Raw genomic sequence first — 13,600 nt, 5'->3', positions numbered from 1 at the left:
TGCCGTCAACACTCGAACAAACTACTTTCACAGTCTTAAGTTTCACTATAAGGTGACATCCTCCGGAAACAATGGCTCTTGTAGATAGCCCGCACCATACGCAAAATACGTTTGGGTGTTCCCGCTGAGATTCAATAGCTGATAGTCATCGTTTCAGTAACGTAGATTCGTACATGGGACTCACCGGCGAGCCCATAAGATGACCCACATAGCTACATGGCCAGGAGAATTTGTCTGGTTTAATGAGGGAGGACCAATGATTCGTCGTCGTTTGAGGGAACTAGCGCTCTGCTCAAAATCTTGTCACCTATAAATTGCCGGATCCTTCGTCCACCTTCTTATCTGATGATCTGATAATTTGGAAAGTTCTGGAGCTAAGAGCCTTCCCCGTTCCTCAAAACTTGAACAAGTCTATCCAGAATGAAAGTCGTGGATAATTTGGCCGACTCACAGGCCGGAGATACTGGTCAGTGTGCCTGCTACAGGTTGGCGTCCTGTCGAGACAACAAGAGTTCCTAACGACTTTCTCCAGAGGACAAAAAATCAACTGAAGAGCTGCTACAGGCGGCTCAGATTGAAAGAGAAGATGACAGTAAAACCCAGACTTCTCTTACTGTGAGGATGTGGGTAATCAGTGTTATCTTCTCGCTGATAGGTTGTGGATTGAACACCCTTTTCACCCTTCGAAACCCATCCATCAGTATTGATAAGCCAACCGCCCTGTTGTTAGCGTTTCCTGCTGGGCGGCTTTGGGATATCTGTGTCCCTAACTACTCTATAACGATTTATGGGACGCATTTCTCGTTAAACCCCCATCCGTTCAATACAAAGGTAAGATCTATACCTCTGTGGCGGAGGTTGGATTCTCACTAACGTCGCCGGTGTAGGAACACGTCTTGATATACGTTATGGTGAACATCACATTTTTTACCCGGATGACAGCGGACCTCATCGTGGAACAGAAACACTTCTTTGGCTTGGATTCAGGATGGGCGTACGAAGTACTAATGATATTGTCGCTGTTTTTGATAGGCTTTGCCTTCGCCGGTCTCACTCGACAGGTACTCGTGGAGCCTCGTCACCTCATCTGGCCTGGACTTCTCAGTTCAACGGCGTTGATTTCGACTCTCCATGGCCGCGTGACCTCTACCTCAGAGGGAGGGTATGGAGCCAATCACCCTGACGCTGCACCTTACTGACAAGTTCACAAGGAAATCACATGGGAGGCTTTCGGCTTTTTCATTCTTTTGTATAATGTTCACTGCTTCGTTCGTCTGGTATTGGCTGCCAGATTTTCTCTTTCCTGCATTGAGTTATTTCAACTTTCCTTGCTGGGTTCGACCGCATAGCCCGGTAGTGAATCAAGTCTTTGGAGTGTCCAGTGGCATGGGCCTCTTGCCTCTGACCTTTGATTGTGGGTGGTTTGAAAATACTCTACGTGCCGAGAGCAAAACTGATGCGGTGGTGGGTTTATTTAGGGAGTCAGGTGGCCTACATTGGATCACCGTTAGTGGTCCCATTGTGGGCCATTGTCAATGTTGCCGTGGCGCTTGTTGTGTGGATTTACGCCGTTTCTACGGCATTATACTATAAAAATGTTTGGAACACCGCATATCTTCCCTTCCAGAGCACTTCAAGTAAGTCATACCCCATCGAATAACGCAGTCGCTGCTTCCGTTGGAAGGATAATAATGTTGTCAAGTTTTCGACAACACGGCTGCGACATACAACGTGAGTAGAATACTCAGCGACAATACTAACTTCACGTTGGACGTTTCAAAATATGAGGACTACTCACCGGTAGGCATTCCACCCTGAGAAGTTGCATTAATCGGCAACGCTCACCTCGTTCAAGGTATTCATGCCTATCACATACGCGATGAGTACATTCGGTTTGGCCATTGCGACCTTGGCTTCGCTGATAGTCTGGGTTATTTTGGAACATTGGGATTCTGTCTCCTTGCCCTTCAAGGGGCTGCGCAATCTGCACCGGATCTTCAGCAGAAGTGGGCGCACTGACAGGGTGACCAGGAGTACGAGTGACGTGCCGGTCTTGTGGTATATCATCTCGTTATTTCTTGGACTGTTCCTAGCAGTTTTTTCGGTGGAGTATTGGCGCATTCAGTTACGGTGGTACGGAGTCCTCTGCGCCTTTGCTATTGGTGCAGTATTTTATTTCCCGGTAAGTGAAGTGGGGATATCCCAAGTGCCAAATCGCGGATAATGGGAGGCGCGTGTTAATCCCCGCTAGGTAACACTGATCTATGCAAACGCCAATATCAAGGTCGGCGTCGAGTCATTATGTCGGATCATAGGAGGTCTCCTCTGGGAGGGGAAGGTGCTTGCCAATGTCTGGTTTGTTGGCCTGGGGTACACCACCATTTTAGATGGTCTATCATTCTCCCAGGATATGAAGCTCTCTCTCTACTATGGTGTAGGCCGTCTATCCCAATCCAGCTGCACAGGGCAAGATGCTAACGTCTTAAGATTTCTCCACACGAGGTCTTTGTAGCTCAGAGCGTCGGGATCATCATCGGCACACTAGGTCAAGTCGCTGTCGTGAACTGGGCCCTCGGACACATTAAAGGCATCTGCACAACCGAGGCGATAAATGGGTTCTCGTGTCCTTACTCGCGGACTAATTTCAATACTAGTGTTATCTGGGGCGCGATCGGCCCGCGGCGCTTTTTCTCACCAGAGTCTGGTTATAGACACCTATTCTACCTGTCGATCATAGGGGCTATACTACCAGTTTTCGTGTATCTGCTAAAGCGATGGTACCCGGGATCCTTCTGGAAGAGTGTCAGTGTTCCTTTACTCCTTGGTGGCCTGAACTACATGCCGCCCGCCAGTGGCATGAATTACGGAAGCTGGGCTGTTGTCGGGTTGATCTTCGGATATTTTGTGCGCAAGCGCTATAACGGCTGGTGGCGCCGCTATAACTTTATCCTCAGTAGTTCGCTAGAGACGTCCGTGTCTTTAGCTGGCGTGGTGATCTTCTTTGCGGTGTATTATCCAAGCGTGTCGGATCGTGTGGCATGGTGGGGAACAGATGTCTACAAGGTACCGCCTCTCTCAGTCTCATCCCACGAGAGAAAGATTATTGACGGCTTCGACAGAACACTTGTGACTGGTTGGGATGCCCGTATCTGTCGCTTCAGCCGGGCGCGAAGATTCCATAAGCATGCTTTGTTGACCGTTGTTCCCCGATTGACAACAACTTGGTGGAACGTGATGTCCGGTAGTTCCGAGATTCATAGCAGTTGCGGAGCTCAGGAACGCAGGGTGGTTACCAGCACTGGATGCTCTGACTTCCTGGCTCCACGGTTTTCTGTTCGTTTCACATCTTGCAAGATTGCGAACTGTCATCTGAGAATTTACCAAACTGTATATCCCTATATACTAGTAGAAGTTCTACAGACGCGCCTACAGGATGTTGAAGAGTCGGGAGTAACTCCCTCGCGTACTTCCTTCCTTTGAGGGGCCCGTAGATTCTTCTAGGTGGGGCTAGCCTCAGTAGAATCCCTGCCGCTAAGGCATATTTATTATACTTCTCAGTTCATGAGTCATACCGCATTGCTACCGTCGAAAGAAGCCAAACTTGATTTCGTGTGTGCACGGTGGTAAGGAACGGGCAGGTATTGGAAGGAGTGATTTATTCGACGTTCCAACGAGCAGACGTGAAAACGGCGAGCGTCTACAGCGATGTAAATGGGGCCTTGCAAAATGGTTGGCGCGGCTAATTTGCATCTGGAATACTTCTAGACAAAGAAATACTATTAAACTAGCTGCCCGTGGCATTTCGGAAGCCTAATAGATCACCCATGGTTGGCGCCATCCGCAATGAAGAATCTTGACCGCAACGGCACACCCCAAACCAGCAGCATAGCATAAGACTGTGAACAAAATTAAGCCCCAATACTGTCCTCCGCAGCGAGAAAGGATCTCACCAGCAATTGGAACGCCAGTCAATGTGCTATGTCAGTCAGTCATCAGAATGTCACTGTCTCATTCGCCTGGTGACTCACCCAATACTGACGATAGTATAAGCAGTTGAGTAATACCGCCCATAATGCTCCGTCTTGCAAAGCTGCCCGATACATACAGGGGTCAGGCTGATATTACTGCCGCTTGCGAAACCAAAAAGGCAACAATAGACAATCAATAGAGGCTTGCTAGGGCCTGCCGGCAACCAAAGGCATGCGTTACAGACGAGACACATGGTGACGGTGACAATAAGCGCGTTGAACCGGCCGAGCCGGTCGGCAGCGTACCCGGGGAGCAGTCGTCCGAAAAACGAGCCGCCGTTGAGAATAGCGAGGAGTTGGTATGACAATTTGGTTGGAAGACCATAGGAAAGGGCATACGACGAGATGTATGTAATCGGAATGAAGAGGCCCCATTCGATGAAGAAAATCGATAGCGTTGTGAGCAGAAACCTGGGCTCACGAAGGATGTGAAAGTCGGGCAGGATGTTCTCCTTTTCGAAACGCTTCGTCGGTAGACGGGACGATATAAGCAAGCAGGCAATGATCAGGCATATGAGACATATAAGCGCCACGACACGTGTCGCCCATGCGAACCCGACCTTCGTGTATAAGCTCTCCAACGTGAGCGGGAAAATAACACCGCCGATCGAACCGCCTCCTGCCGCAATCCCGGTTGCCAGTCCTCGCTTTTGCTTAAAAAAATGGCCAACGGCCGCAATTGAAGGTGTAAAGATTAATGATGTCCCAACACCTCCAGCAACACCGATGGTCAAGATGAACTGCCAGTATTCTTTGCAGAACCCGATGCTGACCATCATTGCCATAACCAGTACAGATCCTAGGAGCACCAGAAGACGAGGGCCTCGAGCGTCGAAGATTGGGCCAACCTGAATGCCACAAAAAAATGTTAGGAAAGTAAAAAGCCCGAATATCCATCCTGTCTTTCCGGCCCCATATTGCATCAGTTGATGGCTGTCAAGGTACGCTTGGAAGGAGCCAATGGAATTGATCAAGCCCAAGCTGCCCACCAAGCCCATGAAGCTACCAAATACGCATAGCCAACCTTTGATGCCTCCTTCAGGGAAGCCGCCGCATTCGTCCGTCATTTTTTCTGACTCAGTAGGGTGCGAGGAATTCACGGACTCCATGCTCGCGTCTTGTTCGTCGCGGTTCGAACGGGCCTGTTCAGGAAAGCCTCTTAACTCTTGTTCTCGTGGCCCAGGTGACACCTATGCAGATTGATCGGGAACCTCTGGGGGTTTGTTCTTGGGGGTTTGCTCTGCCGCTGAAAAGTAGACGTCCAAAAGGTGGTTCAATGCAACAGCTTTGAAACTAGCGAGCAACAGTCGACAACCACTAGGCTACTATAATAGTCTGTCAATTCCAGTTGTCTGCCGGAAATCAACTAGTTTTACTTTCGCTGAGCCGAAGCTGATACGCTCCACGAAAAGTGATGTGCATTTATGGCCGACTAACGTTATAACGGAGATGATGACCAATGTCGGAGATGTCCCGTGGAAGTTTGCCTGATCTCCGATTAGGTTTCGGGGATATTCGGAGTGCGCCAAAGGTGTGTTACCAAATCTCCGACCCATCCGTTCGCCACAATTTCAGTCGGCTTCCTCGTCAACTTGTAATCTCCTGGTTCCCATGATGTTTTCTCCACCAATCCGTCCTTCCTCGAGCAGCGTCCACCTTGAAGCCAGTAACCATGCAGGAGACAATTTCTTCCAGGGGCAAGGCCTTCGCCGGTAAGAGGCCCGCCTTCTTTGACGTCCTCAGTGATCTCTGGGATCCGGAGTCCAATGTCACCGGTATTGTGAATATCGGGTTGGCCGAAAACGTGAGTGGTTCTTGAAGCGATTGTTTCATATGGCTAATTCTGCGATTCGCAGTCTTTAATACATCACGAGCTTGTGGACTTCATGAATCTCCAGGTACCATCCGATTGCATTTCTAGTCTTGCGGGTGTATATCCCACCGTTAACGAATCTGTCATTGACAATTACCGACTTAGAACAATGCGAAGGCCCATGCTCTTACATACGGGGATGGTTTTTCAGGATCCAAGGCGCTCCGAGAAGCGTTATGCCGGTTTTTGAACCGGAGGTTTAACCCTCATGTTCCACTTGTGCCGTCTCATCTGTTGGTAACCCCAGGCGTAAGTAATGCGGTTGAGTGTTGCGCCTGGTCTCTGTTCGAGCCAGGTGACCACGTTCTGGTGGGCCGACCTTACTGGACTACGTTTAGACACTTATTCGGGACACGAGCTGGGTAAGTGTCTCCCTGATGGTGGCTAAATCAAGCTAACCCGTCAGTGTGAATGTTCTCGAAGTTTCATTTGGATCTGTGGATCCGTTCAGCCATGAAGCGGTCAGACTATATGAAACGGCCTACAACACAGCCGTTAACGATGGGAAACAAGTCAAAGCCATTCTGCTCTGCTCCCCAAATAACCCTCTTGGTTAGTGCACACTGTTAATTAGCGTACAGGCGACTGTTTGCTCAAGTGTGAAATAGGCCGCTGCTACCGAAGGGATGTACTTGAGTCTTATATGGCCTTGTGCAACACGTGTCAATTACACCTAATATCCGACGAGATCTATGGGCTATCTGTCTGGAATAACCCGAGCTTGGGAGATAGCACCGCGTTTACGTCTGTTCTGGCGGTCAATGCTGCTCAGATCATGGACCCCAGTATGGTTCATGTGGTATGGGGTTTGAGCAAGGTAAAATACTAGTGACCGTTACCCCCCTGTTTCAGCACTATGGTCTGACCGAGCCTCTAGGACTTCGGTGCGACAGGTCTGCGGATCGGCTGTCTGATTAGCCAAGGAAATGCAGCGTTCCTCACGTCAGCGGAGGGCATATCGTATGATTGCTGCCATTGAACCTAATATCCGAAGGTCTGAAGCTGATAGATTCATAAAGGTTATTTAACTTCCCATCTAGTCTGGCCGATAATGTCGCTACTTCCCTCCTGATGAACAATGAACTTGTGGATCAATTCGTATCGTTGACGCAATCACGACTAGCGGAAAGCTACAACCACGTAACGGAGACTTTACGAAAGCAAAATATTCCATTTCAAGAGTCAAATTCTGCACTATTCGTCTGGGCAAATCTGGCAGCGGTTGTCAAAGATGGGCCTGTCCCAGACGAGGAAATTCTCTCAAGACTCTGGGCTAAGCGGGTGTATGTCACTTCTGGTTCAACCTATGCGAGTGAAAGGGAGGGATGGTTCCGAATAGTGATAGCACATCCCAGACATGTCCTAGACGAGGGCTTGGATCGCATTGTGTCTGCACTGTTGTAAGGTGATTCCCAAATGCCGTATGCTAAGAATACCCCCTTGCATTCCATTTCATGTAAAGCATCGCACGAGGCTTCCCCATATATTTTACCACAGAACTGAGGACTACTTATAAAAGCCCAATATTCATATATACCGGTATATCTTGTCTTCCAGTTCTAGTTCCCTGTACGGGGCCCTTCCAGATACATAATGGACGCCTGTATCTATGCCAATCAGTAGCCAACTGAGGGTGACTTGAATGCTGTGACCTATGGACGTGCTACATACGCCTTCACAAAGGGATACGATATTTCGAAATGACGCTAATCCCAAAAATTGGGGATAATATCCTTGTAGTCCGTAACTTGACTAGAAGTTATTACTAGGAGTTACTAGTAATCGCGAATCACCATCATAGTGCATCTAATCTCATCTAGGTACTACTACTAACCACTCGTCGGGCGCCCAAGGGAGTAAGTATGTGCAATTTGAAGTTTGATTTAGCCGTGTATTGATATATATTACGGGGTACTAGTATATACAAAGCCAACTCTGAGGTCTAACTCCGACCTTGTATGTACAAATCAATACACCGATCCTCTGCTCTCCGGAGACTTGTTGCTATGGCAGCTTGGACAGTCCCAGGAAAGCCAAGCGACAATAAAACGGTGAATTCCATCTCGTCACATGTGTCCACCGGAGCCCGTGATGGATAATAACGATCGCATCACTGTGCCGATGGCTTAAGCCTTTTGAGTAGATATCGCCACTCCATTAACTTCATGTTTGAAATAAAGTAGGGGAACAGGTGCTGCTGTGAGGCTTCATTGTACGAATGATAGGAACTACTGCAAAATAATGGATACACAATTACCAACTCATGTATCGAGTACACCGTTCCATGCATCCTATAGTAGCGAGTCAGACCAGCGCCTCTTGCGTCTCATATAGGAATAGAGCTACTTGCCCAGTTGACAGAGTCGACGTTCAGCCAAGGGACTGAATCAAACCATTCGTCAAGCACATTGCTAGAATCCGGACACATAAGCGAGCCGTCGGGATTGTCCGGCCATATCATAGTCCTAATAGGGCTTAGTCACCACGACATAATAGAGTATAACATATATCACATGGGCTCACCGTAAATGGCTTATGATCGGGAAAGCCTTAGCACAGATGGTGCTTCGTTCCTGAAGCGCCTTGAATCGGACGACAGCAGCATCAAACACGGATTTGTACGAGGATGCATTCAAAGATTCGGGTTCCATAAGTAAACAGGAGGCTATTGCCACTGCACCATGAAAGGCACAGAAACTTGTCATGCCATATACATACCAGCGATACTGTCGCAGTCGTGGAAGTTCGGCGAACTGTCGGTGGATTTCCAGCAAGGCCACCCCTGAGGTAGTGCACTTTAATTGCGACTCAAATCTGGGTGGCTGGCCCATCCGAGATCGGCAAAACGCTCGGTGAAGAAGAAGATAGAGCTGATGAGCATACTGTTGCAAGATACACCAATGAGCATAGCTCGACAAATCAAGCACACTGGGTTGCCCGTTTATAAGGAACTTGGCATCCCACTTTGCCTGTTCCTGAGATATTAGAGAGTCAAGTGAAGTCAGATTTTCTCCGGTCAGCTCGGTATCCCTGGAGAGAAGATCGCAGACGCGGCTAGAAATCTCAAACAGACGGAGCTTGAACATAATTACGGACATCTGGGTGGGTTGACTGGAAGGCGGAAGAATCATGTCGTCTCGAATATCAGTGTCGTTAACGTCCGCGGGCAATGTAACTTCGATCTCCGAGAAAGCCGAGACGTTCACATCGCGGAAAAGGATGGCTTGATAGGTATGGAGCATAAGAATGCCCGCCCAGCAACGACGGTGCTGCTCAAACTCAATCCAGCCCATAGTGGAAGGTTTGGTCTTTATATTGCAGCGTAGCGCAATACCGATATTAAGAGCCATGCCTGACCAAACGTCAATCTTAGTAACACTGAGGGTTGGAGGGCATACCTAACAGGACCCAGGTCTGTTCCACACCGTCATTATGGCTCATCCCATAGATGAGGATTAAAAGCGCCTGGAGAGTATGTAGGGAATGTCGAATAAGAAATTGATCTTGAGACAGACAGACCATTGCGTGATTACGAAACTTTGCTGCCGCGGCTCGAAAGCTCAAAGACTCGGTCTCTTTGCACCAGCTGTTTATCAAAGTAGAGTCACTTTCCTCCATTGTGTTTAACGTCACCGAACAGAGGACAAAAAGCAAAGCCATCCATGAGAGGTCTGTTTCGGCTTGGCGATCAAAGAATCGGGTGTATTCTTTCTGAAAGGTAGGCCCATGGAGGATATGGTACAACGGTGACAAACGGGAAAAGTACTGGATGACAAGATAGTCGCAACATTCCTTTGGGGGGAGCAGATTCAACAGATCCTGCTTCGGAATGTCTGGACCAAGAGAGAATGGGAAATTGAAGCCGTTCAGCTGGCACCCATGGCCATATCTGGCATACAAAGGCTGGTCTGTCGGCCGCTGGAATACTTCCTCCCAACGTGCATGGCTATCGCTGGCCGCCGGATTCTCAGGTGACTGAAGGAGGGAACGCCTATCATGTTCGGGAAGCGGAGCAAGCAGGCGGGAAGCACCGCCTCTATGAGGTGATTGCCGTGACGCATCATCATTTGTAGGTTCTGAATCATGTCCCTGACGCTGATTCCGATAGGTGCAGAGGCTAACCAGGCCACGCCGAGAGCATGACGTACAAGGTAGGCGTCGGTCACAGCGTAATTTAGAACGCCTGCATGGTTCGCAGTTGAGGGGCTTCCGCGCCCGCCGTATATGAAGTCTTTGTTCGCTGGGAGCGGCTTCTGCGGCGGATGGCGACGGAGACATTCGTGCCTGGCGTGCAGCTCGGCGCTAATCAAGGTTGATGAAGGGTCCGGAATTGGTGAGTGTAAAGCTCAGGATGGGTAAAATCCGAAAAGCGAATTGGTGTCATTTCCGAGTTTCGCCACCTTTCGGCGATGATTAGTTGTTTGTCTCCGTTCATAAGCCCGACAGCTGACTAACCCCTCGGACTTTAGCTCATTCTTCTGTCGGTCTTCGATTTCTATGGTCTTACGAGTATTTATAACGATCTCTACCAGTACACCTCACCACTACCCTCGTAATTGTAACTAAGTTAACTCTTCGAACCGAGTTTCAGTCAGGCCTTGGGCCATTGGAGGCAGCAGACGCACGAAATTCGACAGCTCAGATTAAGACCATTTTGCACAGCGCAGAGGCAGCTAGTGAGATGGTTTGCTTTAGTAGCACTCTTGAACATTCTGTAGGTGACTGGATACTACATGTCTTTAATCCAAGCTCATAGAGCCCTACAAGAGAAGCCATTTAATCGCAATACGTTCGATAACCGTCCTGAACGAATTTGTTATACTAGTCTCCTTATATACATCCACAAGCTAAAGGGTGCTGTTCTTCCCCCAATACACACCATCGCTTGAAGGTACAGAGACAAGTTGTTCAGGGAAGTCTGGGCACATGCAACGTCTGTCCAAGTCACACCGAGAAGATGTCGTACAGGGAAGTCGTCAGTCACAGCGTTTCGAACGACTAAAAGACTCGCAGCTGAGTGGCTTCCGCGCCCGCTTCCTTTGTTCATTGGGAGCGATCTCTGCGACAAAAGAGGATGGAGACATTTTTACTGGTTCGTTTGATCCAGATGTCTCAATTGATAGGTTGGGGATGGTAGGCGAAGTCAGGTGGGTGGGACGCAAAGAGTGAGAGATAAAGTCCGGCGTGGCCACCTCATCATCACAGTCCCGAGTTGTCGGCGATGGGGAAGGCTTATCTCCGCAATTAGGTCGGGTGGCTGACTAACGCGCGGAGTTGTGCAATTGTCCCTCTGGTCCTACATCTCTATCCTGGTTATGAACATCAGACGTAACCACTCGGGTCCAGGTGAACCGTTCGGTTGCACCTGGAAGGCTCACGGAGGCATACCTATTCGATATGCCGATCATATCCCTTATAAGCGTGCAAGCCTTTGACTAGAACAAAATCAAATCGAAGTCTTCTGACTTGCGAATCTTATGAACCTGCCTGCTTAGGAATTAAACCAGCCCCACTATTCATCCCAGCTTACACGCCATGGCATCGCTCTTCCAATACAGGCAAATCCGCCGGGCTATTCAACAGAAAATTGAAGGAAGTGAGGGAGAAATGCCTATGCGATCGGTATAACGTTGGGTCTCCTCACACCCCCAGGTATACTCCCACACACCGGAAAACAATGGCAATGTTATAGAGCTTACTCAAATTTCCTAGTTGTCAGCTTTATGATCCAGGCTTCACTGAAAATTGGGACAAACAGAGGGCAAACTTCGATGATACGGCCGCCCAGTCAGTCATAATTGTCAATTGGTCCAGAGAAAACGATCCGACCAACCCTGTAAATTACAGTACTCCACGGAAAGCTGTTATGACTTTGCTTGTCTCCCTTCTTGCTATCGCCGTCACCGCGTCGTCCTCGATAGACGCTTGCGGTGTAACGCAGTACAGTGAATATTTTAACGTCTCTGGTGTTGTTGGGTCGCTTGCGACAGGTAAGCAGAGCTATTTGATAAATCGGGACATGCGCTAGTACAGTCAAGCTAATAGTACTTCCAGCTATGTTTTCTTATCGGCTTCGGCATTGGTTCCCTGTTTTCTGGGCCATTTTCGGAAACATTTGGACGTAGTGCCGTCTATCTTGTTACCATGTTCGTATTTCTACTCTTCGTCATCGTATCTGCACTTGCCCCTACCCTACAAAGCCATCTGATATTCCGAGTTTTGGCTGGCTTTTTCGGTTCCACGCCTCTTACTTGTGCCGGCGGAACAGTGGCGGACCTGTGGAATCCCTTACAGAAGACTTACGCATTTCTCCTTTACGCTGTTCCGGCATTTGGCGGGCCGGTGATCGGGCAAACCATTGGTAGCTTTGTTCCCATCACCTTGGGATGGCGATGGTTGGAATGGATTATGCTTATCATGGAGGGTCTAACTCTCATGGTTGTTGTACTGGCACAACCTGAGACATATGGAGAGGTTTTGCTATAGTGGAAGGCCGCTGAACTGCGGAAGCAGACGGGTAATGATCAATACAGAGCACCGATGGAGCTACAACGAACCGATCATTATTCTTATGGGGTTCTCTATCTCACCATCGTATATATGGTGCTTTTCTCATTTCTCGAAGGCTATACGTTCGTATTTGGAAGGACATACTCACTCTCCCAGGGCCTTACGAGTATCGCATGGGTGGGCATGCTGGTCGGTGAGCTGCTTGTTTCCTGTGTCATTCCACTTGTATACTCCTGGACATGCAGAGAGTATAAACGGACTTCCCGTATCCGGCCAGAGGCGCGGCTATGGTATGCTACGCTGGGTGATGCTCCCGCCGTACCTATCAGCCTGTTCTGGATGGGATGGACTAGCTGTGTAGGTCCCAACAGTCCCACGGAAGCGTCGCGACTGTTAACTAAGTTTTATAGTCGACGGTCACCATCTGGTCGCCCCTCATTGCCTCGGTGCTGTTTGGTTATGGTATCACCACAATCTTCCTTGTCGCCTACATGTACATCATTGACTGCTATAGAGTGTTTTCAGCGTCTGCATTGGGTTTCGTGGTCTTTTCGCGGTACATAGTGGCGGGGGCGATCTCTGTGGCGGGTGCTCCGATATATTGCTCTTTGGGAGTTCAGTATACTCTTACTATTTTGGGTTAAATTAGTGCACTTGCAGGAGTGATCCCTTATCTGCTTTATGTTTATGGGCCAAGCATAAGGAAGCACAGCAAATATGCTACCAAGAAAAATTGAGCAGTCCAGATCACGAAATGCTTGGAGATGATTACCACTTGCAACCAAGGCCTCATCATACTTAAGAAGTCTTACAAGAAATTTCTGGGCAACAAATTATGTTTCCCAAGGCACTTAGGTTAGGACATCATTCAGCCAGGAACAAGAGATTTCTAGTTTGCAAGTGCTCATCACGCAATACTTAGATATTACAGTAATGGAGCCTATCTGCGTACTAAACGAGCGCATCTTGGTGGTCATGTCCAACTCCCGTCATTGCTAACTAAAGCGCCCACCATGTTTCTCGTTTGTCAGGATCGTTTTATAGCATTCTGGAGGTGTAGGTCATTTTCCAATAGTGAGGCCAAGTCGACCCGATGTCAATGCTTGTTTCATATTTCTGATAAAACTCATAAGTGCGGGCTTCATTGTGGGCTTGGAATAGCCCCTGAACATGTCACATTGTCCAAGAT

General features: G+C 48.7%; 5 protein-coding genes across 5 annotated transcripts; 3 read left to right on the top strand and 2 right to left on the bottom strand.

Annotated features, from left to right (window-relative positions):
* Positions 1–420: 420 nt before the first annotated feature.
* On the top strand, positions 421–3,378 carry BO79DRAFT_266036 (oligopeptide transporter; the record flags this gene model as incomplete). The annotated part of the gene is made up of 10 exons (XM_025686933.1): positions 421–466; positions 533–831; positions 888–1,162; positions 1,212–1,414; positions 1,479–1,637; positions 1,703–1,800; positions 1,856–2,182; positions 2,252–2,434; positions 2,488–3,063; positions 3,120–3,378. 10 exons carry the CDS (start codon positions 421–423, stop codon positions 3,180–3,182), a joined length of 2,229 nt encoding a protein of 742 aa, XP_025539497.1. The 3' UTR covers positions 3,183–3,378.
* Positions 3,379–3,794: 416 nt separating this feature from the next.
* BO79DRAFT_195238 (MFS monocarboxylate transporter) lies at positions 3,795–5,095 on the bottom strand (the record flags this gene model as incomplete). The annotated part of the gene is made up of 2 exons (XM_025681123.1): positions 3,795–3,976; positions 4,029–5,095. The coding sequence occupies 2 exons, from the start codon at positions 5,093–5,095 to the stop codon at positions 3,811–3,813; spliced, it is 1,233 nt and encodes a 410-aa protein (XP_025539496.1). The 3' UTR covers positions 3,795–3,810.
* A 605-nt stretch (positions 5,096–5,700) lies between these two features.
* On the top strand, positions 5,701–7,305 carry BO79DRAFT_195233 (pyridoxal phosphate-dependent aminotransferase; the record flags this gene model as incomplete). Its single annotated transcript, XM_025681122.1, has 7 exons — positions 5,701–5,832; positions 5,885–5,926; positions 6,007–6,263; positions 6,308–6,453; positions 6,510–6,718; positions 6,779–6,861; positions 6,921–7,305. 7 exons carry the CDS (start codon positions 5,701–5,703, stop codon positions 7,303–7,305), a joined length of 1,254 nt encoding a protein of 417 aa, XP_025539495.1.
* A 922-nt stretch (positions 7,306–8,227) lies between these two features.
* On the bottom strand, positions 8,228–10,179 carry BO79DRAFT_195230 (uncharacterized protein; the record flags this gene model as incomplete). Its single annotated transcript, XM_025681121.1, has 3 exons — positions 8,228–8,366; positions 8,425–9,253; positions 9,300–10,179. The coding sequence occupies 3 exons, from the start codon at positions 10,177–10,179 to the stop codon at positions 8,228–8,230; spliced, it is 1,848 nt and encodes a 615-aa protein (XP_025539494.1).
* A 1,257-nt stretch (positions 10,180–11,436) lies between these two features.
* BO79DRAFT_228686 (MFS general substrate transporter) lies at positions 11,437–13,148 on the top strand (the record flags this gene model as incomplete). Its single annotated transcript, XM_025683982.1, has 6 exons — positions 11,437–11,497; positions 11,634–11,872; positions 11,956–12,345; positions 12,388–12,768; positions 12,822–13,030; positions 13,061–13,148. 6 exons carry the CDS (start codon positions 11,437–11,439, stop codon positions 13,146–13,148), a joined length of 1,368 nt encoding a protein of 455 aa, XP_025539493.1.
* Positions 13,149–13,600: the final 452 nt, after the last annotated feature.

The sequence above is a fragment of the Aspergillus costaricaensis genome, assembly GCF_003184835.1.
Source record: "Aspergillus costaricaensis CBS 115574 unplaced genomic scaffold BO79scaffold_16, whole genome shotgun sequence".
Classification (NCBI taxonomy): Eukaryota; Fungi; Ascomycota; class Eurotiomycetes; order Eurotiales; family Aspergillaceae; genus Aspergillus; species Aspergillus costaricensis.
This window is presented reverse-complemented; position numbering and strand designations above follow the sequence as displayed.